We start from the raw sequence: 26,293 nt of genomic DNA on the forward strand, positions 1-26,293 counted from the left end.
CGTGGTGCTTGGGGAAATGCTGCCCTACTTTTCTCATTATTTGCAGAACTCTCCATGCTGTTTTCTTGCAAGGAATGAATGTGCCGTGCTACTAGAGGTGGGGTTGGTGTTTGAGGCGGTGGTGCTGGGTACATAGAGGAAGGAAAGGGAATTAAGTTTCCCTTTACATATGTAGAATGAAGACAGGGAATTAAATGTGCTTTGTGGAACTTGACCTTTGATTGATGTGTTACCACCCATATCTGCTTCAGTGATATGTCTATACAAGAGAAATTCAAGCCTGCTGGTCACCACATGATAATTTAAGTCCCAAACAGAAAACAAGCTTTTCCCCTCTGCACGTGAAACATTCAGACCTCATTTATCCCTGAATCAGTCTGATTAAATCAGCTTGTCTGGCAAATTGATTCTCCCGAACGTCCTTTTCTGAATTGGTTATTTTAGAGTAAACATCTCCGTGTAGATTTTATAATGTAATACTTTGCTCAAAGCTGATGCTTTTTTTCCCCCCAAGGATCTGGTGCAGATCCAAAACTGATGATGGATGTAGCTGACTGAAATTACATGTCGCAGCTCTACATTTCCTTCTTTTTTGGAAAATTGTTTGTCTTGGGAAATAAGAAACATAGATTCTGGTGGCACCAAGCTTAGAAACCTTCATGTGGGTACGTGGTAGAGACCTGAAGTGTGAGGTGTCTGGGCTGTCCTCCTGGTTCCCACCCTATATGGGGCCTTTTTTTCTGTCTCCACCAATGCAATGCTGCAAATTAGCACTGAGCTAGGGAGAGGATTTTTCAAGTGCTGACAAATGAGTCAATGTTGAAGGATGGCCAGGGTGTGGAACAGAAACTTTCCCTTACTTATCAGTGAAATGCTTTGGATTCTCCAGCCTTTTTTCATTTGTGGTCTACTTTTCTGACAATCAAGTCTTTCCTTTGGCAACCCTCCACAGATGAGCAGGTTGAAGTGTTCTGCTCTAATAGGGGGCTCAGGTCTGATAGAGCCTTCGGCTCTGTAAAGCTCTTCCCATACAGACAGCATGAAATGCTTTGTCAGTCCCTAGCTTCTCCCTGTGAAAGACACATGGGGTTGTATTTTCTGAAAACCCTCTGAACAAGAGCCGACTGTCACCTTGTGTCCACACAAGGTGCATCTTTCACACCAACTATGTATGGTGAGAGACACGCGAGTACTTCAGCTTCGATGTGTCACCAGGAAAGCTTTAATTGGATACTTGAAAGTTAAGAATAATGGTGTTCTTTTACTGCATTTCCCAAGTTACATAGGGATGATCATTTTCGTGGCTCGGTGGCTGCTGGAAGTGCCGTTCTGTGCTAGGGCACTCTGCATTGCCCAAGTTGACTGTGCCATCACACGTAGGTATGCTGGATTTCCCTGCCTTCACTCATGTGTTGCAAGCAGCAAGCACCTTCTCTTTACTTGCATTTAGGGTTGAAATGGCTTTTCAGAGGTTCCCAGCACTTGTAGTAGTTTTTATCTAGGCGGTTGGAGGTCTGGAGGCCCCACTTGGTGACAGCAAGGCTGAGGGATGATTCGAACATGAAGGCCTGTTGGGAAGAGGGAAGGTAGATTAGGGCAGGAGAGGGAGAGCTTAAATCCAGGCAAGGTGTCTGCTCTGCCACAAACAGGATTTGTATGCATGGTCCAGCACTGCCAGGCTCTGTCTCCAACCTGATCAACCCAGGGGAAGAAAGATTTTATCTGGCATTGCAATGCTGGTATTAGTCACGTCTCAGGAGTGACTTTGGACTCCCTGCACGCCCAGACAAGCCAGGTTCTTCCAAAAGCTCTAGTTCAAGGTCTGTTGATAATCATCATTAGATTTTAGGGGTAGAGACAGGAGGACAGTCAAGGGGTTTGGTTCTTTGTCCAAAAATTCAATTAATCAGTCTGAAAATTCCCAGCTTCCTGCACAGGCAACAATTTACATGGGCAGATGATCAAAGCCGCTTGCCATCGTATGTCTCCAGGGGAGCTCCTGGGAGTTGAATGGTGCTGATCAGTAAGGGAGGTGAATGCTGCAGCACTTGGGTCCAAGTACTTTTCCAGCTTGCCAAAATGCTACAGTACTAGGCTGTAGTTTAAGAGTGGCACTATGCCAAGCTGTATTCAAAGTCTTACTAGCTCCTTTGGCTCCTTACCATGGTCCCGTCTGCAACCCTCTCAGGCTCCAGCTTGGCTTTGCTCGCCTTCTCAAAACAGTCGGCATCCGGCCCGTGAGGGGTCATCATGCTGTGTAAGCTGCCGCCTCCAGGCTGAAAGCCTTCCTCTTTTGCTTCATAGTGGCCCTTGATGAGCCCCATGAACTCACTCATGCAGTTCCCTGGAGGCAAAGAGAACAGTTTGCAAAGAAGTGTGACTGGGAGGGGTCACAGCTATGCTGTGAGCTCCTTGAAACCCATGAGCTTAGCTGGGCCAGGTTGAGGGTGGAGTGGAAGTTCCTTAGAAGGGTATTATGTGAGGGCACATCAGGGATTCTACAGGCAGTGCTTTTAAAGCTGTACAGGATTTTATTATGTGGATTCAGAAACAGAGCTCCTTAATGAAGGCTGTTTCTTCATTATGAATCACCCTAATGAAGGTGGTTCCATCAATCCCCAAATGATTGATGCACAGGTAGACCTGTGTTTTTCTTACCACCTTGAGCTTCTTAAGTACTACACCGGCATATGGACTGCATGGTGTAACCTAATTTTACACACTTGGATTAGAGATTTTAAAGTGCAGGAAAGGAAGGTCTGTGCTACAGACACAAAATGCCTGCCTGGTGAGGGAGCCTCATCTGCTGTCCCAGGTTATAAGCATGAAATTATTTTGTTTGATACTCTTCTACCACCTCCAGTGCAGCAGATGCTTGACTAGCTTATGCTTTTGATTCATGCAGTATCTACCTATCTTACTACAGCCACTGTGTGCCCAAAGGCAAGGAACCGGATTCTGCCTTTCCCTAAGGAAGGTCTTCTTCTTTAAGAAGACCCTCTGAAACAAATGGAGTAATATACTTTAGTAACACTAATCTAAGTTAGTAACACTAACTTAGGTAAGGATGGCTATATCTAATAATTCAGTACTTGCTGAGTTAGGCTCCCTGTAAGGAAAGTACTTTAACAGCTGCCTTCCAAAGCTTTCAGCTTTAGTAGACCTGATGTGACTAAACAATATGGCAGCTTTCTGCTTAGCAGTCAGTTTTTGCAAAACCAGGACACGCTTCTGTAGCTGTGTTATATATAGACCTTCTTAACCACTAGTTCTGTCTTTGTTAAGTACAATCCAGGGTCTGAAATGTTTAACAACAAAACTAATTTAGCTCAAAGAAGAGTTGGCCTACATATGTATGCAAACATTCATTAATTTTCATCCCAAGTTGTCAGTGTCTCATGTAAAACTGGATTGTTACAAGCTTTTCATTGAACCCACTCATGTACTGTGCTTGGCACATTTAGGCTGCAGTACAGACCCTAGGAGCTGGATCATCAATGTGTCTGCAACAGGACTTTTAATATCTCTTAGGAAGAGTGGGCAGGTGAGTAGGAAACCAGGCTGGAACTTAAGAGATGAGCTGAGTCCAGTTTCTTATTCTTTTGCAGATTTCCTATGTGACCCCCAATGACTTACATGTGCCTTTAATCCCTAACAGTAAAATAGTGCTTTAATCCCTAACAGTAAAATAGTGCTGTCTCTACAAGCAGGCTGTTGTGAAGTTAAAATCCTTTAGTGGCCATTAGATAATTAGATCCCCCATGAGAATCACACAAGCACTCCCTCAGACAAAGAAGTAGTATATGCCTGTGGTAGAAAAACTGCATCAGATATTTTTCAGCCTGTGTTCCAAAGTACACAGAGTAATTAACAGCCTTTGAGGATGTAAAGGTGGCCAAGAGAAGTCAGTATTTATAAGCTGTGCAGCCACCTTTGTATGTGAAATTGTTATGGTGTATGGGGGAATATTTTTGGACCACCACTGCTATACTTATACTTGAGGCAAAGCTAAGGCAAGACAAAAACCATGACTCTTGGGTGCACCAAAATTCTCTGAACACAGGCTTTCCACAAAATAGGCCTCTTGTACAATATATGCAGAGGGCAGTCTTCAGCAGCATTGAACTTGTTGAGCTAAATATTCCACTACCCCAGACTTGCTCAGTCCTGTTACAACTCTCTTTGTGGTACGAGATTCTCATCATGGCACTAAATTCAGAGGGAACTAAGATGTGCAGTGTCTTGATAACTGACTTATCACCATGTCTGCCTTACCAGCTCAAGCTCTTCCCTCCATGGCTGGGATAGAGCAGACAACCAACCTGCTCGTCATGAATTTAGTGCTGAAGCCTGTGGCTAAGGTACTGTGGTCAAGTGAGTAGCTGTGGTAGCTGTCTGCATAAGTACTCTTAGATCATCACAACATGGACAAGAGAAAGAGAGTTATTTCAGCTGGTTTTAACACAGACAAAGCAAGGTTGAACAACTTCATATTTGTTATGGCTCACAACGCATCTGCATAAAGTTAGCACAGCTTTGCTGATGAGCAGCAACTTCATCGTGGTTAACCAGCAGCGTGTCTCACCTCTTGGCATCTAATAAAAGTTAATTGGCACTATACCAACCAGTCAGGAGACATGTTTGCATGTCTCCCTCATTATTGCAAATGAAATCAGAATGACAGGACAGGACTTTGTGGGATTTACTAAGCTGGCTGCACAGGTGCGTCTACTGTGCTTCCAAGTGCCATTAATTCTGCCAGCCTCTCCAAGATGCTTGGAAGTAGTCTAAGTAACAGGAGGAGCTGGCTGTTAAACTGTGGTTAGTAAGTGTGCAGAAAGCCTTACAACACTTCAAAGTGACCACAGTATGGCCACTTGATATCTCCTGAGATGGGGCCTCTTAGCTGTTGACAGAAGGGGTGCAGGGTGGCCAAGCTTTGCCCCTCAGTCTCACAGAGCAGCGTGCCTCATCCTCACACTGGAAAGTTCCATGTAGGGAACTGGATTTCTAGCACCCATTCAATGCAACATGTTGCCATGCTCTGCCAAGAAGAAGCCAAGAAACTGCCAAAAAGAAACCTGCTCTGGTGATGGCAACTAAATCCCAAAACCATCAACCAATGCCCCGCCTGAGAAAGAGCCCTGTTCCTGATCACTGTCTTCTTAAATGGCAGCGGTACCTCCATCACTGTGCAGGTGGTGATGAAGGGCTCAGGAGAGCCAAGTCACTCCTTCGCTGTAACTCTGATCTCACCACACAAGTGCCAGCTTTACACCCCTCTGTGCTTCTCACCACTTGTAACACAATATTTTCCTTTCCCCTGTTCTTTATCTATGTCCTCTAGCGAGATATTAAGCAATTCATGGCTGGATGACAGGACAATATCTGACGCATTTGTACCATGCCAAGTTCAATATGCACCTGGTCTCTCTGGGACCCCCTCGAGTACAGACACATCCATCTATGTAGACACAATGAGCCCATCGCCTCTGAGTTTTCATGAGATGCTCTAAATAGGCACATCTTTGGATTTGTTCATTTTCCAGGGAGGACTGACTGACTGACTCCAAGAAGCTGACTAATTGAGCCAAGGGCAACAAATCAGACTGCTGCTTCCCTGCATATGCTCTCAGATAAATGGAGGCTTATTTTTTTTCTGTAGTGCTGAGCTCAAGCCCACTGAGCAGACGTACGGTGGTAGTATGGTGGACGGAAGGTGTTGTTAGCTACCCCCCATCGCGGGGGGAATATGACAAAGTCAGCGAGTGCCACTCCAGCACGGGTCGTCTTGGCTGTCAGGACAGTGAAGATAGAAGGATCCTGAAAAAAAAACCCAAAGCAAAAAGCATGAAACAAAGCAGGGTTCAGAGCTGTCTACTCATGTCATCCAGGTGGTAAACATGACTGATTGCACCTCTCCCTTGCCGAAATACTTTTTCTACCTGCACCTGGTGTTATAGATGAGATCTGGGGCCCCGTGGGACAGCACCCAGCATCTCAATCCCATGCTGAATATGGGGGACAAGAGATTGGACTGGATGGTTCTTCCTTTGAGTGCTGGATATCCTTCCCCATCCTGGCCATGATGCCCTCATAGCTGGAGGCCCAGATGCAGGGAGTGAACAGCCCTGCAAGATAAGGTACTGCAGTTCCAGGAGCAGTCTCTGGCACTTCTCCTACCACAAAACCACACCTTTTGCTTAGACGGTTACAGGGGACAGGACCATTCTGCTGGAGGCATTTAGCCTCATGACTGTTAGTTTACCAATAGGGAGAAGAAATTTTGGCTCGTAGAAGTCTCTAGTCCAGTAAAGTGATTTTCTGGGATTTGATCCCAAAACCATCCTTCTCCTGGCAGGTTTTTCTGGAGTTTAAACAATACTGTCTGTTGGTTTTCTCCCTAGAAATGCTCCAATCTCCTTGCACACCCACTTGCATTGCTGTGGGCACCTCTCCCACTGGGCTGGTTTCCTTTTTAGAAGGGCTGCTCACATTAGTTTTGGCTTTAGTTATTTTCCATAAGATCTAGAAATTATAACAATGAAAGCTGCCAGCTCTTCAAATTAATTTCTGTGCTGGACTCAGAGGATTCGGGGAAGGAGTCTGTCCAATTGCAAGAAATAAATCAAGGTAAGAATTTGAAGCAACAGCCTTTTTGCTGAGTTGCACGGTGTATGTTGGCTTCAGTATTCATCCCTCCTCCAGGGCACAGAAATTCTATGCTAAGCTGCATAGAGCTGTTTAAGAAGCTGATCAATCTCCAGTTATGTCTTTGCACCACAAGTCTTGCTCTACAAGAGCTTGGTTTGGGCTCAGGGAAAGCAGCACAAGAGATTTCACACTGTTTCTTAGAGCACAGTGTATTTTTTAAGAGGCGCTGAGCCCTTGGAACTCAGGGCGGGTTTGGATGGTGTGGTAGCCACAAAGTAATGCTTTGCCTTGCCCAGCTCCAGAACTTACCGCATGATCAAAAGCAACAGCATTAATGACCATGAATTTTTCCAGATGGTATTTGTACGGCGTGTAGTTCCCATGCCAAGCTACAACATTGAAGGGGGAGAAATCCTACCAAAGCAAAGAGATAGACAGAAGGTTACCACACACAGACTTCCAACATGCTGCACATATGCAGGACACTGCTCTTTCCCAAATGAAAAATGGGTTTAGTGCCAATGAGAGGTACACTGGCAGCCCTTTAGGCACAGCTCGACATTGTGAGGATGGGAGTTTTCCTCAGCATTTCCACTTGGTGAGTCTCAACCCTCCCTCTGAGGTTTGGTCTCAGAGGGTTTCTGATGCCCAGGCAGGGCTTGGAAAAGGCAAGCTGCAACACTGGCTCTCTGGTTAGAAAATTTTGGCTTTTCACATCCCCAGCTCCTCTTTTCTTCTCTGCCACTATGAACGTATGGAAACAGTGAGGCAAAGAACATCACTGGGTCTTTGGGCAACTGAGTCTTCACTAACACTTTTTCCCCAGACTGAGGAGCCTCAGGTGGGAAGATGGATGACACAAGAAGACAAGGGATCAGTTCTATTCCATAAAGCCCAGAAGGACCTCTTGAGACTACATCCATGCTACTCAGCTGCATATCCCAGGCCATGCACTGGCACTGAGTTTCAGTGTTACCTGTTGTCCCAGGGCATCCTCACCTGCTGGGCTGCAAACAGCTTGCCCTGGTATTTGCTGATCACCGTGTAGCCCCCCGGCACTTGGCGGTCCTCATACCATGCGACGGGCACCAAGAAGTCACGTGGGTTGGCCAGGCCATTGGCTCCTGGGAAAGAAGGAGAGATGCCAGAGCTCTTTGAGCAACCTGGTGGCGAAGTGAGAGACTGGTACAATTTCCTGGCTCTGTGGGTGCCCTTCTGCATTGTGAATGACCTTATTGCTTCTTGGCCCACCACAAAACCTGAAATAGTCATGTACTTGTGCTCCTACGAGGAGGTAATTGTAATACATCCTAGCATTTAAGTCCCTTTTGTGACTAAGACAGGTCTCCTCTAGTTGCCTTCTGAATAAGATTAGTACATCATCCTCATTTAAATGCATGTAACAACTAGGAATTAAGTGACAAACAGAGGGTGAATTGCTCTCTGTTCCTGGACATCCTGCTGATTGGATGCTTAGCCATGCAAAAATTATGAGCCATGTCGTGAGGGGGCCAAATACATTTCTGAATACTTACAAAATGAGTAATAAAATAGTGATACCTACAGACTCTGGGCGTACTGGGGGGTTGCTCAGTGTGAGGAGTGCATTTTCAAAGTGTAAAACACCATATGGATACTGTAGCATTCTTCTTCCTCTCGTTAGTATTATTGTTATAAAGTAGTTTTGAATTTCTTGGATAAAAATGCAGACATTACTACCTGCTGCTAAGGTTTAGCAGTCATTGCTTTTCTCCAGCTGTCACTTTTTTCAAGTGAAAAGTGAAGTTAAAATAAAGTAAGAGTGAAATACAAAGGATTTTGGTCTCTGAGGGGAAGGCAGGTAGGTGGTGAGAAGAGGAGCTCTTATAATTACCACCTCCTGAAAAGGTTTACAGGCAAGTGCACTCTTTTTCTTTTCTCCAGAAAGCAAACCTTATAATAGATTCCTACCTTCTGGAGACCAAAAAAAAAATCCCATCAAAGCCAGTCCAACTGTGTCTGAAAAACTAGCTAATGGGAAAACTTGTTACAAACAGGCTAGGGCAACCATATCAATAATCGAGTGGAGCAGGCACAGACCACAATAAGTGGGTGAAGGCAGAAATCTGCAGCTGAAAGGCAAGCTGCTGAAAAATCACTGTAGGCTCCACGTGGAAAAGATGTGCCCAGCATGTCATACAGGAGAGATGCTCAAATGAGGTCCCATTAAAGAGCTGCAAGTTGGGTTGGTTCTCTATTGCAAAAATGACCAGGTTCTGTTTCGCCACGGCCATGAGATGTTTGCAAATGCCCCCTGAATGCAGATGTGTCATGCCAAGCTTGTTACTGATTGGTAACATCTAGTTTACTTGAAGCATGGCCAGTCTTTTAAATCACACTGAGAGTTATGAAACAAGCTCAGTCAAGTGGGGAAAAAAATCCCAATCCAACTTAAAATGAAAACCAACCAAGCCCAAAACACCTGTCTGAAAGTGAAGAACTATTGGAGCTGGTTTTGTAGTTATTTTAGCTGTTACAAGAGCAGTTTCACTTCCTTTCACTGAGACAATCTTAGTAGCAGTAACCAGGAGGAGTTTTTCTCAGCAAGATAAATTTGGAGGCAAGCACTCCAGGGACAAGGAAGGTGACATAACCTGAGTTGAACACTGCCAGAAAGCTGGCCGGGAAATCACAACGTGGGTGTTGGGGCTTCAGATGCTGTGCCCCCTCACAATATCTTTGTCATGGCAGCAAGAGGCTGTGCCTTCAAGATCTGTGACAATGCACAGAGCAGGAGGCAGCTGACAGAGAGGATCTGTGATTTATGAGAGCTAGACCTGCACTCAGTGAAAGCAGACCGGCCCTGGCAGCACAACACTGAGATGTGAATGTGTTGCTGATCTGAGCCCTCTGCTGCTCATTTTATTGGTTTCTAATTCTCCAAGGGGAGCAGCTTCTGGCACTAAGGCACTCTAGAATTTCAAGCTGCCTCTGTTAAAAGAGGTGGGGGGGGAAAAACCCACTTGATTAAATCTTAAGCAGGGCTTCAAGAATATCTGTTGCCTCTGAAATCTGCCTTTCTTTTTACCACATAAATTCTCTCCTATTACTCCAGTTGATGCCTTGTCTGTAAGTAAGAGGCATCAGTGGTGATGACCTTTTGAGTTTCTTTCAGTAGGAATAGGTTCTGAGCCAGCAGATGGGGACACTCAGGCCAGAAGGGAAAAGAGAAAGTAGATAAAAGGGTAGGATATAAATAGTGCCTTTGGTGCCAGGGGAATCTTGGGACAACTAGGCTGTCACATTTTTTCGGGAATGCTTGCTCTGCTGGGGACTAATAGTGCTGGGTTGGAAACCATCATTGTGAAGGAGCATATGCATGGAAGGATGTATTACATAGGATATAAAAGGATGGATTTGGGCTTGCAATTCATGCCTGTCCCTATGAAATTCACTGTAGGTCTAACAGGAGATTGTTACCAATGGGTCCCAGGTCAGGCAGCTCAAAATGTGCCCCATACACCTCCAGAATGTAGCCTCTGGTCTCTCCAAACACCTCCACACTGAAACGCATTCCTTGCTGGAAAACAAAGGAAGACATTAGGATCCTCCCAGGACTTTGCTGACAAACCACAAGCAGCTGAGTGCAGGAGTTGGCTTGCTCCAATGTCTGGCTCTGAGCCACAGGTAAGGCACAGTCAGCCCTTACCTGGATGACACAGATTTCGTTGGGCTCCACTAGCATCTTCCCAAACTCGGTTGTGATGAGCAGTTTTCCTTGCTGGGGCACTGTGGAAACAAAATGCAGGCAGAGGAGCTGAAGTAACAAAGTGACTGGCACCTTCTCTGTCCCTACCAGAGCACCAGGCTCCAAGGAAGAGCAATGGGCTCTTTCTGACAGAGCTACACAATGGGTCCAGGCTCCCATGCAGAGCTTTGCAGCTGAGATGCCTGCACTGGAGTGAAAGCTTCCAGACCAGCCCCATCATCCCCACAGCACAGAAGGTACCTGTGTGGGCCATCACCTTGTGGCCCTTTGATATGAAGTTTACACCACAGTCTAAATAAATGGGACTTGATATATTTGGGGTCACACTTGTCTGTCTCATGATCTTCACATAAAACAGTGCAGACACCCATCCTTGTCATGGCTGTGGCAGTGTGAGATGTCTGGGAATAACTTTTTCCTGAGGGTAGAAACAATGCTTTGCTAACATCCACATTATTTTCTATGACTGTCCTGGCACGGAAGAGCTCAAATTTTGACTTGAAAAACTAGCAGATTTACAAAACCCGCCCTGGCACTTCTACTTCACGGTAGTGAGGGAAGTAAGCAAGAACAATTTAATAGCTGTTCGATGGGAGAAATGTTCCTGTTGGTGACCTGAAGGCATTCCTGTCCCTTGGTCAAGAAAGATACAAGCAAATATCTGGCTTCTGATACGGCTCAGAATATTTTTCAGAATGTACGGATTTTATGTGCCAATCTCCACACTCACCGTGGCAGTCTGGTTGCCTGAGGCTGGCAGAGCGTGGGAGCAAAGCTGCTGTGCCAAATACTCTTGGGCTGAAGCAACAAAGGCATCTAACTGTAAGCTGTTTAGAAATCCTGAGGTTTATGATTTCCAGAAAACCTCTGCCTGTGGCGTGTCTAATACCAGTCTGGGGAGCATTGGGAAATGATCCCTGAGCACTGCGCCAAGGAAGCGGGGTCACTGCTCAAACAGTTAAGGTCTGTCCCAGAGGTGAACTCTCTGAGCTGCACAGGAGCAGTGCAATTTGCCCAACAGCCCAGCTGGTGCCAGACCACCAAATCTACATGGAATGAGGGTGAAGCCAACCCTCTCCTCCAAATCTTGGATGTAGGGCCCAAGGTTCCGGAAGAACAAAGAGGCAGGCAGGTGGCAACTGAGGTAGAACCAAGTGAGGGAAAGAAAAGGCCAAAACATCAACTCACCAATCAGGAAGTCACCATCTGAATTATAAAGGCATCTAAAGAAAAAGGCAAACAGGAAGGTCAAGGTGGTGTAAGCCCCAGGCCGTTGTGCACACCACAGCCACAGCTGGGGAGTTCTGAGCTGGGAGACTGACATGGCAGAGATCTCCCTTTGGCCCCAGAAATGGTATTTGCAGGTCAGTGAATGCAACATACTGTCTGGTGTGAAGGAAGAAGGGAGGTTTAACGTGCCTGGCCTGGAAGCAGGACATCCTCCAACCTCTACCCTGTATGTGTCTTCGTGGCCATGAGCACATCAGTTGTTGTAAACTGAGGAGTGGGGCTGATTTCCCCCATGAGCCGCCGCAAGGAGCAGCAATGCCCGTCAGAAGCTGCATGTGTGTTGAACTCTGAGGAGCAGCTCCAGTCCCTGGGACAAGAGCTCCTGGATCCAACACATCTCCTCTTGATCCACCCCCATGTCCCACCAAGCTTCTCTTGGTGGCTCCCCACACCCTACCCCAGTGCTTGCCCATTGAGCACAACCTGCTTCACAAACACCTGCTACGGACACTGTGAGCACCTTTGCCTGTGCACACAAGGAACACAGGGATATAGAGACAGTGATGCTGGGAGCAGGTAGACTCAAGCACGGTGGCAGCAGACCTACATGTGCAGGCAGCCAGCCTGGAGCAGCCCGAGCCCCCAGAGCAGCAGCCACTGACCTGTCAATCATGGAGGTGTTGCAGACAAAAATATGGACGGCAATGCCGTTGCGTCCTCTGGGCTCACCGGCACCACACAAGGTGTACAGTCCCTGCAGGCAAATCCAAAGCATCAGGAGCAAGCAGCAGGCGGGAGAGCAGGAGCAGCCCCCTTTCCTCCCCTCATCCGACCCTTTTGTTGGGGCTCGTCCCTTCTCCCCACTTCCCATACTACTACCAGCGTTTCTGTGTATGGCCTTTTGTCAAATATGTTGGCTTTTCTTTAATATATTAAGGATTTCTTAAAACTCATGTAAGCTGATGTTTTCCAGCCAGGGATCTGGGGAGAGCTGAAGACTGGGGCTTTTTTTTTTTTTTTTTGAGAGTTCCTTGAAAGGGTATGAAGAAAATTGTCCACTCTCAGTTGCTTGAAATCCATGCTCCTCTCCCCTCCCATGAGTGTTCTGCAAGCCCAGCAGTTTCAAAATCACCACTATTATCTCAATGCTGAGCATCTCGTGTGCCCTGCTACCCCCTGAGGGGGAACGGAGATGGAGGATGCCCAGATGCCCTGGTCCCCCAACTTACGCTCACAAAGTCGATCTTATTGTGAGGGGCTTTTGGAATCTCAAAAGGTTTCCATCGCAGCTAGATTGCAGCAAACAAAAAAACAAGAAAGAGATGCCAGTGATCATAACACAAATGGTGGTAATTCAAAAGAAAGCAGACCCTTGTCCTCCCCCTGCTTCCCTGCCCTCTGCTAGCTGAGGTAGCTCTCCTTCCTCTTTGCCTTGATAATCTTGTTTACAGGTAGTCTGATTTTTTTGAATTTTTTGATTTATGGAGCCCTTTTAATTTTTAATCATAAATTTTTAAAATAGTTGGCAGGCCTGTGGAGTCCCAAATTTAAAAAAAATCCTGTTTAAAAGCTGTGTCTCTCTCTATTACTAACAACACCATTGAGAGCAAAGAAATTCAGATGAGCTGGTTTTTCACAGCCAAATTGTCATGGTCCTGTGCTCCACTCCACTCTGGATGATTCAGTCCCTCCATGACCCAAGCATAACATTCCTGTTTGCTCCACCTCATTTTCCCCACATAAGAAGCAGAAATAACTCTACCTGCGTGAGGGAGAGCCATGAGCAGCACTAATTACTTTTTGCAAAACCTGTTGAGATCCTCTGGCAGAAGGTGCCAGAGGAGTCCAAAGTATTTATTGCTGCTACTGTAATATTAAGGGTCTTTGCAGCTCTTGGGAATGAGGTGCTGCAGCTGAGAGCCCCTCACTGAGGGGTCAGTGCAGACTAACTCAAACAGCCCAAATTAGGAGGATGTTGATGTGGCCAGATGCCAGATATAACCCCTGCATTGATATGCTTGACCCCAGATGAAAGTACCTGTAACTCTGGGCAACCTCAAGAATATTTTTTTGCTTTTATCTACCCAATGTGGTCTCTCTTAGCATGTTTTTAGGCTGGTGCCCTGAGAAAACAGTTTATAGTACTTTGTGTCTGTGCCTGCTGCTCCAAAAAATTATGGACTATGCCGAATTTCAGCTAAATTTGAAAGGGATTCCCCCAAGCCTCATGGAAGTTTTCCAAACCCAAGTCAAAATGTAGGTGCCCAGGCAACTTTTCAGGCTCTCCTGGAAAGCCAGCCTTGTGAGGAAACAGGCAACTGTACCCAGTGAGAGAATCTGATGGTAAAGCTGAGTGAAGCAGGGGCCCATCCCTAATTAAGTTGCACCCCAGGCCTGGCCCTGCAGCTTGGCCCTCTCTGCTCTGCTCTCCAACCCTGCTGCAGCAGCCCTGGGTCACCTGGTTGGATCCATCCTTCATCCCTTCCTTCCCCCATCCCATTCACTGCTGGGTAGAGGCACTTTTTCCTCCCCAGGAGACCCTGGCGGCTTCGTGCCAGTGCCTGCTCGGGGTCACTGCAGGGAGTGCTGGGTGGAGGGGAAGAAGCTGCTGGAGAAGCCGCATATTTCTGGATGGTGATAAATACACCCACTAGAAGATCAGATCAGATCAGATGTGACTCTTGTGAGGTACTGACAGCTCACACACGTTAGTGAGGTGCTGAGCCACAGGTTTTACTTTCAGTGGTGTTTAGTCCCTTTCCTCTCAAGGGCTTTCCACCAGCAAAGCCACAAGCTCTGTGTGCTGCTTGTCTGGTGCATCTCTGCTCCATTTGGGTTTTAGAGGTGCAAGAAGAAAAGAATTAATGTCTTGAGCCAGAAGAACGACAAAGACAGACACAGCAGCCAGCACCAGCCAGCACCAGCTGCTTGGGGAAGCTTTTAGTGTTGTTTCTTTGCTCTATGACCCGTGACGCTCCTGAGATACAGCACCTCTGTGCTTACTATTACTTTATAGGTTTTATCTCCCAATCACTCTTCGAACCCACCTGCATCCTCTGGCAAGATGTTCCACACTTTATGCTCTTTTTTCTGACTGTGACATTTGTTATTGGTATTTGTTTTTTCCCTGCCTCTCAATCATAGCTTCCCTAGGTCATCTCTGTTCCAGGCTGGAGAGCTTTCTTCTGTTTCAGCACTTCTTGCACAGATGCCACCCCATATATTTTCATCATCATTGTCCCCTTTTCAGTTTTGACCTCTGTGTCTTTTTTAATTCTGCCATTGTCCTAGGGTAATGTATTTTTTTCCATTGACTTCAATGGGCTTTGCATAAGGTGCCTCCATATGGCCATCTTTTCAGATGGATGACAATTGGGAAAGCTCCTTAAGTAAGCTGGGTGAGACAAAAAGCACTGCAGGGAAGAGTAGATCTTGTCCAACAAACAGAACCTTGTCTCTGGCTCTGCTTCAGAGTCGATGAGAAGGAAAGCAGGAAGGTGGCTCCCACTTACTGCTAGGAAATAACTCCTCTGGGTTTGGTGGTTGCCATTGAAAGCGGTGAGGGAGAGAGTGGGCAGAAGCTTTGTTGCTGTTCCCTTAGGTAAAAAATGTACTACATGTAAATGGCTTGAAATGCTTGAGATCTGGGCATCTTGGAATTACTGTAATCATAAATAACCGTAATGGTAGATGCGGGCTGTGAAGAGGCATCAAGGATGGATGAGGTGGTAACAGAAATCATTGGAGCTTCATCTGTGAAGGAGCACCAAACACATGTAAATATGAGCCCGTCACTGCTCCTTGGTCAATGGCTGGAAAACATATTCCAGCAGATCTGGGAAAATATTTAGACAAATGGTGAGGCTGCTGGGAGGCTGGAAATTACCTAATGATGATGCATCAAAGGGCAAAACCTGAGATGAGTGAAAACCAATGACCATAAGATGATGCTGAGAGGAGAACAGCAGGAGAAGATTAGCAAACTCAAATGTTCTGGGGCTGGCAGGGAAGAAATCATGATTAAAGATGATGGCAAGGCTGTAACAGAGGAAGATAAATGCCATGCCTCTGTGCAACTCTCTAGAAGGAAGCTTGATTTCCCATGAGGGCTGCAGAGAAATGGGCTGGCAGCCAGTAGCCTCTCCAAAAGCACAGGGAAGGAGAGGATGGATGGCAGAGGCATGCTGCTGCTCTGCTGGCTGGGCTGGGGCACAATGAGCTTTTGATGGGGGACACTGAAGTAGAAGAAAAAGCAGACTGAGAGGTGACCAACAGGAGCCCCGAAGGGAGATTCCAGGTGGCACAGATCAAACCCTATGACACTGCAGACATGCTGGGAAGCAGCACAAGGGTCCAGTGAGGTGGGAAGTAACAAGCATCGCACAGCGGGCTGTCCTTCCTTGGGTGACCCATAGGTGAGGAACAGTGAAGAGGTGGCAGTCAAGACCCTGCTCCTGTGTTGGCCAGACCCCCCGATCCCAAGGCTCCCCTCAGACCTCTTGCAGCTCAGTGCCTTTGTGCTCCTGGTGAGTTTAATATTTGATCATCCTCCTGGCAGGGGCAGGGCTCCTTCCAGCATGGTTACCTGGTTGGGGTCAGGTTCAATTTCATCCCAGTCATTTGTCAAGTGTCCGTCCTCAAGAGGTTTGAAGGGTTTGTGGCAGACTGAAGGAAGGATTCGATACAGCCAGCTACAAAGAAGGAAAACATCTGGATTAGCCTGAGGAAGAGGTTAAACCTCTGGGTGGCTGCTGGCTGATAGAGCTCTTAAAATAACATTTACATTGGTGGCAACTGGAACAAAAGGTGTATTAAATATCAATAATATTAATATTAAAATTAATATTAAATATCAAACACCAGCTCACAGTCAGAGATTTCCAGAGAGATGGCTTTTATTATTGGCTCTAAATATAAACCTATCCTGCTATACATAGGTAAATATCTGTATGTGTATTTACATATAATTACATATGTCTACATTTACACACATACATATGCATATAAAAAATAAAGCTTTTTCTGCAGCTGAAATACAACAATCTCTCAGTTGGAAAAAAAAGTCTGTTTAAACACAGCTACAAAGCAGCTCGACAAGACAGGGATAAGCACAGTATCTAACTGAAAGAACAGAGGGGCTCTCTGGAGACAGAAGGTCACAGCTTGTATCTGAATTTGGATGGATTACTAAGAGTAGCATCCTATGCCTGGCTGGTCATGCCCATAGGGCAACTGGCGAGCCCATGCAGTGAAGACTAGATATTTATATGATGCTTCTTGCCGCTATAGGAGGTCACCCATACCTCTGTCACTGCCTGGGGCCATCACTCTCCCTCCTGGCTGCCTGCTGTGCCTGTGGCTGTGCCCCTTGTGGCCCCTGCCGCTCCAGCAGCCACGGCCAGCATTCGGATGCCATGCAGGGGTGCAGCCGCGCCCAAAGCTGGGCTTTTAATCAGGTGAGAGAGCAGAGGCAATCAGGAAAAAGCCTGAGCTAGGCAGGTCTGCCAGTGCCTTTGATGTGTTAACAGTGGTGATTACAGTTTGGGTGGGTGGGAGAGAGGAAGAGGGAGCTCTCCCTTGAGAGCTGGAAAAATTCCATCAAGGACATCTTCGTGCGGCAAACAATGATTCATCCCTTTCCCACGCACACTGAGAGCTGGCACCAGCCTGGAGAGCAGAGGCATCTCAGATGATGCATTTGCTTTTCATTTGAATGAACAACAAAAGGGACAGAAAAGCCACAGTGGGAGAAGCAAAATGAGAAACCCATCTTCTGCAATCTGGTCATGGTCAGAGCATGACAACCGGGACAGAGCTCTGGGAAGTTTGCTGCTGGCTGGAACAAGCTGTCCCCAGTACTTCTGAGGTGTTAAACTGCATGCTGGGTGCCTGGCACTGGTCTGAGCCCCTGGGCAGCCCCAAAATGGGAACAACCTGAACTAGCAGCTCACTGGTCCCAGTCACGGTGCAGGAACATCCCTTAGGAGGAGAGTCCTGCTCACAGGCTTGGTTTTGACACTGTCTATCAGGTGCTTACCAGTGCCTGTCACAGGGTGATGTTTCTGTAGTAGCATCAGGGTTGAAATCCCAAGGTTTTTTCACACAACACACATGACCCGCTGGGGACCATCTGGCCTCTGTGAGCATCCTTTCCTTCCCTCACCTCGCTCAGAAAACCATCCTGGCTGGTCCTTTCTCAGCATTTTCTTAACTTGCTTGCCCCACCAAAGCCTTTCTTCTCCCTCTCCCGTGGTTTTCTGTCCTTGCCCCTCTCCCAGTGCATAGCAGAGGATTTTTACCAGTCTGGCCTTGCAGAAAGCACTGGTGGCACTGAGGCAGCCTTTCCATTGCTCCCCAATGCTCACCCCAAGTGCCCCACACCACCCACCCGCTGCCAGGGGGTCACGGTACCTTCGCTTGTTGGTGGGCCGGGGGCAGGTGAAGGCAGAGCCTGAGAGCTGTTCAGCATATAGACCATATGGGCAGACTTGAGGGTTATTCTGAATGGGAGGAGAAGGAAAAATAAGGAATGAGAAGCAGTAGCATGGGATTTGGCTCTGAAGCCTCCAGCAGAGCACTGCAACAGGTACCTGGCATCCCAATGCCATGGGGTGGTGTGCTCTCCTGAGGCTGTGCTTCAGTCCCAGTAGCTGTATTTTCTTGCTCCTGTGAGGCTGGATGCCATGCAGATACCAGCCAGACCCCAATCCCATTCCGACATGTCACAAAAGTTCCCCAAGGAGTTGGCATAGCCATTGAGGTAGCAATATAGGGTAAGCTGCAAAGGGCAGTGCTTGGCAGGGTCAGCAATGGGAGCGTCAGGGAAAACAAAATCGTTGCCAGTGCTTACAGACTGCAAAGCGGACCACTTTTATGCACAGATTTTTTTGAGACCAAGTGTTCATGGAGGTTGCCCCAGAGCATCGTGACTGGTTGGCTTCCCAGAGGGCTGATAAAGACACAGCAGCTGAACGCACTGAACCTTCTGCCCCTTCTCCTCCTGCCCTCTGCCCAAGGAACTGGTGCCCAGAGCAGTTTTGATGTCATGCTGCTTCTTCCTGGCAATGCTGCTTGCTGCCCAAAAGCATTGAGTGACCTGTGTAGGAGCCTTTGCTTTTCCACAGGGTTTCTGCACAGTGAGAGTCTTCATCTGGAGTACAAAGGGGGCACTTTCCCCTTTGCAGAGCTGTGGGTACAACTAGCACAGGTTTAGCAGCCCTTATGAGTTCATAACTGAAGGACAGATTCCTCCTTTTCAGAGAGCAGAAACTAAACATTTTGATCTAAGTAGGCCAGCATCTATTTTTTTGAGATCAGGAAGAAGCAAAGGCATCCAAGAACTGGAGGAAATACCCCAGTGGGGACAGCCATACACCATTTGCTATCCAGTCTCTCTCCTGCAAGATCTAGTACAGCATCCTGTCATCGTGCTGCAGCTGAGCGGATCAGCCATCCACACAGTATCAAACAGTGCCCTAACAGGTGGGCAGAAGGAAGAAGTAGAGCTCTCATAATATGTGTAACTTCCAACCCTCAAACTCTGTCTTGTCGGCATGGATATACAGGGAAGCGGGGGATCAATAGCCCTTGGAATTTTTATCTTAGCCAGCACTACTGCAGATGCCAGTTTTATAAATACTGCATAGGAGAAAGAATCCACCCCTGGGACTGAAGATTTTTTTTGTCTAGCTCATTTTCACATTTTTTTGTTAACTCTTTAGACACTGAGTCCAGACTCTGGCCAGATGAGAGCACCTGAGCCAGGAGCTGGAGGGGTCTGCCTCTGGAAAGTGGTGCTACTCTGGAAAACCTGGTGGAGCACATTCACCACAGCCCACTACCTGATCAGACCAGTAGCCACCACTATCGATCTTCCAGTCTTACGGTGTCCCTTTCTTACATTTTTTTCTAGCCAGCCTCAGAAGCAAGACACTGAGCCAGCCAAACCATCAGTCTGATCCAGCACAGTGGTTTGTCTTTCTTGTGAGCACATCATAGGCTGCCCTGCAGACCTGGGGGACATATATACACACAATGTGTCACTGTGTTTTATGTTAGTATCCACGCTGGCAAACAACGTGCACAATATCAGAACTGGGGAGATCCAGAGAACTCAGGAAAAGCAAAGGGTGAAGCTTCCCGTTGGCCTCTTTGCACAGAGGGGGAAGAGGAGCACCAAGTGATTGACTGAGCATTAATCCATAGAATCACAGAGTTATAGAATGGTCTGGGTTGAAAGGGACCTTCAAGATCATCTAGTTCCAAAACCCTGCCATGGGCAGGGATATCTTCCACTAGGCCAGGTTGTCCAAAGCCCCATCCAACCTGACATTGAACACTTCCAGGAATGGGGCATTCACAACTTCTCTGGACAACCTGTTCCAGTGTCTCAACAATCTCATAGTGAAGAATTTCTTAATATCTAAACCTACTCTCTTTTAGTTTGAAGCCATTCCCCCTCGTCCTGTAAAAAGTCCCTCTCCAGCTTTCCTGCAGGCCACCTTTAGGTACTGGAAGGTGCTAAAATGTCTTCTTGGAGCCTTCTGTTCTCCAGACCAAACTACCCCAACTCTCTCAGCCTGTCTTCATAGAAGAGGTGCTGCCATTCAAGTCCAAGCATTTACAGGAGATCCAAGGGAAGCCACAGGCAGCCTTAAAATGTGTGCTGGTGTGAAAAAGACTGCACAAGGGAGATGAGAGAGCTTTAATTCTTCAGGATTTTGTTTTTGCCTCTGCAGATCAAGGGGCTAGCACCACATGGGTCACGATTCCTTTCTTTAAAACAGAACGACCCAACATAATTTATTTTCATCAAACATGTTCAGAAGTGACCTTTAAGAATGAATCTGTCAGTTTGTTACTACAGGCCTTCATGTCCCTTCCCTACAAAAAAGCTGCTCTCTGGCCAAAGGCTTGGATGTCAGCTTCATCAAACCTGATTTTTAAAGAGATTGAAAAAGCTGCCTCTCCTGCACAAGCATGTCTCTCTGCCAAGCTTCAGGCTTCTGCTTTGGTTTATTCCAGAGCCAGTGGCTTCCTTCTTGGTGTGGCTGAGCCACTAGTATTGCAGACTCCTTTAGGAAAAAACCCCGCTCTTGAGCAGAGGTAATTTAGGCAAGTCCTAACCCCCAAGGTGAAATTTGGAAGCTCACAAGTAACTTAAAAATAGAAAGTATGAATGGAAATCTTTAATTCTGATTTTTTCCAGCATCTTATTATTCCAGTCTTGCATAAAGAAGGTTCCTGGTGATTTTCTTGGTGGCAGAGAGAAAGGAAACAGTTTAAGATGAAAAGAAGCCCAGGGAGCAGATATTCACTATATTCCATGTCATTCTGATAAATCACTTTAAAAAAGCTCAGTACCTGTCCCTCTGGCAAAGCTCCTGGACAGCGTGGATCCTCAGAAACATGTTCATTTCCAAATCCTGACAAGTACTGTAAAATAAACCACACAGCTCATCAGCATTTTGAAAACACAAGCAAAACTCCAAGCAACCCATCCATTACTTCCCCATGCATTTTTCCAGGCTCTTTGTATGCATTAAGACTTTCTCAAGCGATCTGCTTGCATATCGCCACAGACCATTTTCTCAGCTCCTGAATTTGCTTCATTAGCTAACCATGTGGTGGGCTGCTCTCCCGCTAAGTCTGCAGGTCTATTTTGACTGCATTCTGCACCATGAAGTTACTTGAGAAACAACGCAAATATTGCACATACAGTCAGACTCAAGAACAACAGGGTGATGGATAGGAAGAACTGCACACCAACATTATGGATGTGTGCTAGCACTGTTCAAGTTCAGTCTGACTTTGCTTGAGTCATGGATGTTCCAAAATCTGCAGATAGCCTAGCAAATTTGTTCACTGAGTCCTGATTCTCGGGAAATAAAACTGGGAGTTGTTTGGGTGACATGTCTTGTGATACATCCCCATGTTCATCAAGGAAAGGGTCAGGACATAGATGGGATGAGGGAGGGAGGAAGGGAAACATAGCCAAGTTAAACTGTGTCACTGATTTGCCCTAAATAAGCATTGTCCAGTTGGGCATGAACCATCCATCATGGTAGTGAGTAAGAATTAATCCATTACCGGGTGATAATCTGGTTCTCTAGGGCAATGAATACCCGAGAGACCCATGGATGGAACAGACGTGCATGACCTGCCATGCCTACCCTGCCTACAGCTGCCATGGTCTGAGTGTGGCCAAAAGCCACAGGACGTGGTGGATGCGGGTCCCAGATTTGCAGCACTGGGAAAAGCCCCACGGCAAGCCTGAGGAATAACAGGAAGAAGGAATAACAGAGACCTTAACTTTGCACTGTCAGAAATGTAAATACAGTCCCTTCAGATCCTATAGAAAGGCATGAAGCAGCACTTTTGAACTCTGCATGAACGCAGAGGTGTTTTGGCAGTGATCAACAGTACAGCCCTGTGGCCTGGGAAGAGAGTTAAATATTAATGCTCCCCTCTAAGTACTGCAAGAGTAGCCAGGCTGCTCATCAACCTTCATACAGCGGTGCCGGGATGGCAAAACCCAGGAGCCCTTGGCTGACACACCCTTGCTGTGACGGGGTCGCTGCAGTGCTGCTGTGCCCCAGTAGCTGCCTGCGGGCTCCTGCACCGAGCAACCGTGGCAAGTGGCAGGACTCTCCCTTAGTGCGGTGTGACACCTCGAGAGGCACAGGTCTGAGTCAAAGGTGGAGGGACAAAGCCCTTAGACCTGGTGTTGTTTTGGTTTTTGTTTTTTTCTTTTTTTTTAATATTATACAGCCCCTGGATTATTCCCCCAGGAGTGTTCAGCCTTGGGCAAATTGCAGTCCCCTTACAATTTTCCAAATGTAGCAGACACTAAGAGAGCAAGCTTGAAACCTCCTGAGAAACAATGTGTTTTCCTCAGGCCCCTTTCAGCGACCTGTAAGAAAAGGCCATTCCCAGGGGAGCCAGGCTGGCTGCAAGCCCTGCTCAGCCTGAACCTGAAAACATCCTGGTTTCCATCGGTTCAGGGAGGATATTTCTCTCCATCTTGCAAATGAACATACATCGCTAGGAGCTGCTCTCTGCTGCGTTCCACAAGAAGCATATTGATATGCAAAGCAGCGGGTCACCTAAGCAGCCTTGGCAAATGTATTGTACTGGAGCATTTTTTTCCCTCTTTCTTTCCCCCCTTGCTTCTTTTAAACGGAAATGCAGCAATATCTGATGGGACTGCAGCAGTTCCAGAATTAGCTGAGACCTCCACACTGCATCCTCCTCTATCAGTAACATAAAGGTGGTCTGGGCATTTGTCTTCAGGGCAGCCTTGGTGAAAATGGGAGGAAAGGGGGAAGAGGAGGAGGAGGAGGAGGAAGAGGAGAGAACACACTGATTTTCTGGAGGCACAGCCAGCAAGGCCTGAAAGGCCTTTAGCACAGCAAGGAGAAGTTTAATGCAGTGTGCAGGCTGCTTTCTGAGCATCACCTACAAAAGGCTCAACGTAAAGCTGGTGGAGAGCTGGGACGGGACAGTCTATGTGGTTCCTTGATGGGTTTGTGTATCTGGCAAGCATCATGTGCTCCTTGGCAGCACGTTGCCACGCTGCTGGGGTGAGGGGGGAAGGAGGCACAGAGATTCTGCTGTGACAAATCCATCCCCTGTCCTTCAGGCTGAAAAGCTGGTGACCTGCACATCTGGCTTGACCATCCACGTTCCCAAAAGTCCCTTTGCTTCTGCTTGCTGGGCCAGGGGAAGGAAAGAAAACCAACTCAGCAGCAAGCATTTTGTTACAGTAGCTGCTCCATGCCCACGTCGGTGCTGCACAGCACCTTGCCCGAGTGCAGCAATGCAGGAAACAGCTTCCCACTGGGCTGGATGGAGAGCTGCTGCCTTCCTCAGCTGCACATCACTGGGGCTGCAGAGGGTGGCATAGCCCTGCTGCCTTGAGAGTGGCGGCAGAAGCTGCTGCATCATTGTTTGGTCAAATCAATTCTTTCTTGCCAAGAAAAAGAATAAAATTCTCAGGTAACTGCATCGAGGGCTGAAAAAAAAAGACATTGGCAGGACTGCAGCTGCGGGAGGGTAGATGTCTTGCTGATGATTTATCACCCTGAGTGTGGCTCCAGGGCTTTGCCTAGATGTTCAGTGTGGCTTTTCTCGTTCCCTCAGCTTTATTTTGTCTTTCCCTGTGGCAGACCTCAGAGAGGCTTCTCTCCTCTACATGCTTATAGGGGTTGGTGTCAAATATTACTTGGGCTGCAAAAAGAGCTGTGCTACAGCAGCTCCCTGTGAGCATCAGAGTCATCATGCTCCAGGGCTCTGGAGCACCATGCAGGAGCCCTGCTGATGCAGGCTGGTCAGGAGCAGCAGTGAAAAGGCCAGACACATCATGGCCCTTCTCCCTGCCAACCCTCTGATCCACGTCCTCCCTCTCAGTTTGTGTGGCACAAGGTGCTCCCAAGCCAAGGGAAATGACCCCTTGCACGAGCACCTGCACCAGAGCATCCTTCCTGGGTGAAAAATATCTGGAAAGATAGAAACCAAACCTTCTCCATAAAGTGGCACCATGACTGTAGTCCAAAGGGACCTCCCTCTACGTCTCTGCCTGGCCTCCAGAGTCCTAGCTATGTTCTAGATATCTCCAGACTGGGTAGGTTCATGGACACTATTGTGGTACTTGGGCAGGTAGTTTCTCTGTTAGACAAAATGTTCCCTGTAGCTCTTTGTTTTCACTTCTGGTTTTAATTACTGTTGTTATTTTGTTCAAGATCCTGTAGATATTTATGCCAACAGGGCCTTAGGAATTCATCTGACTCCACTTTGGTTTTTGTTCTATAGTTTTTCAATAAAATGAGAGAGATAAAAGCCCAGCACAGCATAAAAAATTCAGCAAAGCTCATTGATTGGAATAACCAGGATGCAAAGCAAAGTGCTCGCAATGGGTGTCATGCTCTGACCTATAAACCATAACCTTTTGTTCACCAGATTAGACAGCAGGCATGGGAAAAAGGCATTTGAAGTCTGAACACATAGTCAGTAAAATAATTAAGACCCTTCTTCAAACACTGCATAATATATTTCTCACTCAGCTCCTGCTGCAGGACACAGGAAAACAATATTCATCTCTTGACAAGAGATGTATCAGCTCAGTCCAGTCAAAACCAGAGTGTTTAACACAAACATGCAGAAACAGAGACATGAGCATTTGCAGCAAAGCAGGTCTTACCCTCTGTGTGGGTCTCCACAGCCTCTTTGCAGCCTAAAACCAAAGCACACAAATCGGAGCTCTGCCCTGGTGCTGCAAGGGCCAATATCCCCAGCCAAAGATGCCATTCCCCTGACAGAAGGTGGTGAAGGAGCACATACATGTATCCCAGGCACATCCAGGGCTAGGAAAAGGCTTAGTAACAGTCACAGCCCTGAAGCCTGGGGAGAAACCTGATGATCCTGCACAAGCTCTTGAGACCCACCACGTCCTGGGATGAGGTCTTGCCACTCCTGTCTGCTGCAGCATTACTTGTGCACCCTGATGGCCCCGGAGTGGCTTGTCCCCCACAACAACAGTGAGATGCTGATGAGATTCAGGGTTGAAAGTCTCATATTCCTACTCATGAGGCACAAGCCCACCATGTCACATCCTTCTCCCAGAACTCCCCCCTGCTCTGGCAAATGGTGGAAGGGAAGGCTCCTGCCAGCTGCCCTGCTGGGGCTCGGAGAGAAGGGCATGGCCAGAGCCTCACTGTGCCAGGGTGTCCTGCAAGGCGTACTAAGAAATTGGCCTGAATGGAGTCACTCCCCTGGGCTGCTGGAGAAGATGGTTGTCAGGGTTGCAACATCTGGGCAGATGTTGCCAGCCAGATTTCATAGGCTGAGGGGGAAACACCCCCCCTGGCACCAGGCTGGGAGGAGGGGTGCACATGGAGGGTGGAGAAAGGACAACTCCCACCATGAAGAGGTCCTGTGCTGGGACAGCCTGACCAAGAATGATTTCCAAAGGGGGTGAAGAGGGGGAGAAACACAGCAAAATATTTTATCCGAAGAAAGCTTTAAAAACACACCTTGACCCACAAAATAGGGGCACAACACAACGAAACAGGCTCCAAAAAAATAGTGTGAGCAGAGAAGGGGTGTCCGCAGCCAGCACAGACACCCAACCTCTTACCTGCAAGCCCGTCATCCTCCTCCTGATTGTCCTCCTCTTGGAGCAGACACAAATCCCAAGCAGGTATCTGGCTGAAGCAGCCTGCCAAGCAAAGCCTGCTCGCTGGTCAACTGAGCTTGGCTGGAGGCAGGCTGACAGTGCTGGAAGTGAGAAAGTCCAAGGGAATTTTCAACCTGTTTGCTCAACCCGGTGTGTGTTTAACCAAACACCAGCCCTTCTCTGCAGAACCAACCTCAGGATCGATTTGAAGATAATAAAGAGGCGGGAGGGCAGAGGGACTGGGTTTGCTCATCACTCCTGTTCCCCATAAATGTTAAAAAAAGGGTCGCAGTTCCCACACATGGGGAGAGGGAGAGGACAAAGTATTTAGAACAAGGTATTTAGAAATGTTTCATAACCTTCTTTCATATGTTATACCTCTAGCAATTTTCATTTACAGTGCTCTAAATGTGTAACAAATATTTGTTCATTATTTCTTCTGACCTGTGTTACAATGGGGATAGAAAGGATCGCATCCCCATCCTGGT

General features: G+C 47.3%; 1 protein-coding gene across 1 annotated transcript; it reads right to left on the reverse strand.

Annotated features, from left to right (window-relative positions):
* Positions 1–1,199: 1,199 nt before the first annotated feature.
* HGD (homogentisate 1,2-dioxygenase) lies at positions 1,200–25,935 on the reverse strand. The gene is made up of 14 exons (XM_064644476.1): positions 25,767–25,935; positions 20,996–21,067; positions 18,044–18,132; positions 16,218–16,323; positions 12,862–12,921; positions 12,295–12,386; positions 11,591–11,625; positions 10,343–10,422; positions 10,114–10,213; positions 7,654–7,778; positions 6,964–7,068; positions 5,697–5,823; positions 2,163–2,344; positions 1,200–1,568 (listed from the first exon to the last, which is right to left on the reverse strand). Exons 1-14 carry the CDS (start codon positions 25,779–25,781, stop codon positions 1,437–1,439), a joined length of 1,320 nt encoding a protein of 439 aa, XP_064500546.1. The 5' UTR covers positions 25,782–25,935; the 3' UTR covers positions 1,200–1,436.
* Positions 25,936–26,293: the final 358 nt, after the last annotated feature.

The sequence above is a fragment of the Pseudopipra pipra genome, chromosome 2, assembly GCF_036250125.1.
Source record: "Pseudopipra pipra isolate bDixPip1 chromosome 2, bDixPip1.hap1, whole genome shotgun sequence".
NCBI lineage: Eukaryota > Metazoa > Chordata > Aves > Passeriformes > Pipridae > Pseudopipra > Pseudopipra pipra.

Coding starts and splice junctions, on each gene's coding strand:
- HGD (XM_064644476.1), bottom strand. Junction 12,387..12,861: donor ATAAGATCGACTTTGTGAGC/GTAAGTTGGGGG, acceptor ATTTGCCTGCAG/GGACTGTACACCTTGTGTGG. Junction 1,569..2,162: donor GGGTTGCAGACGGGACCATG/GTAAGGAGCCAA, acceptor TCTTCCCAACAG/GCCTTCATGTTCGAATCATC.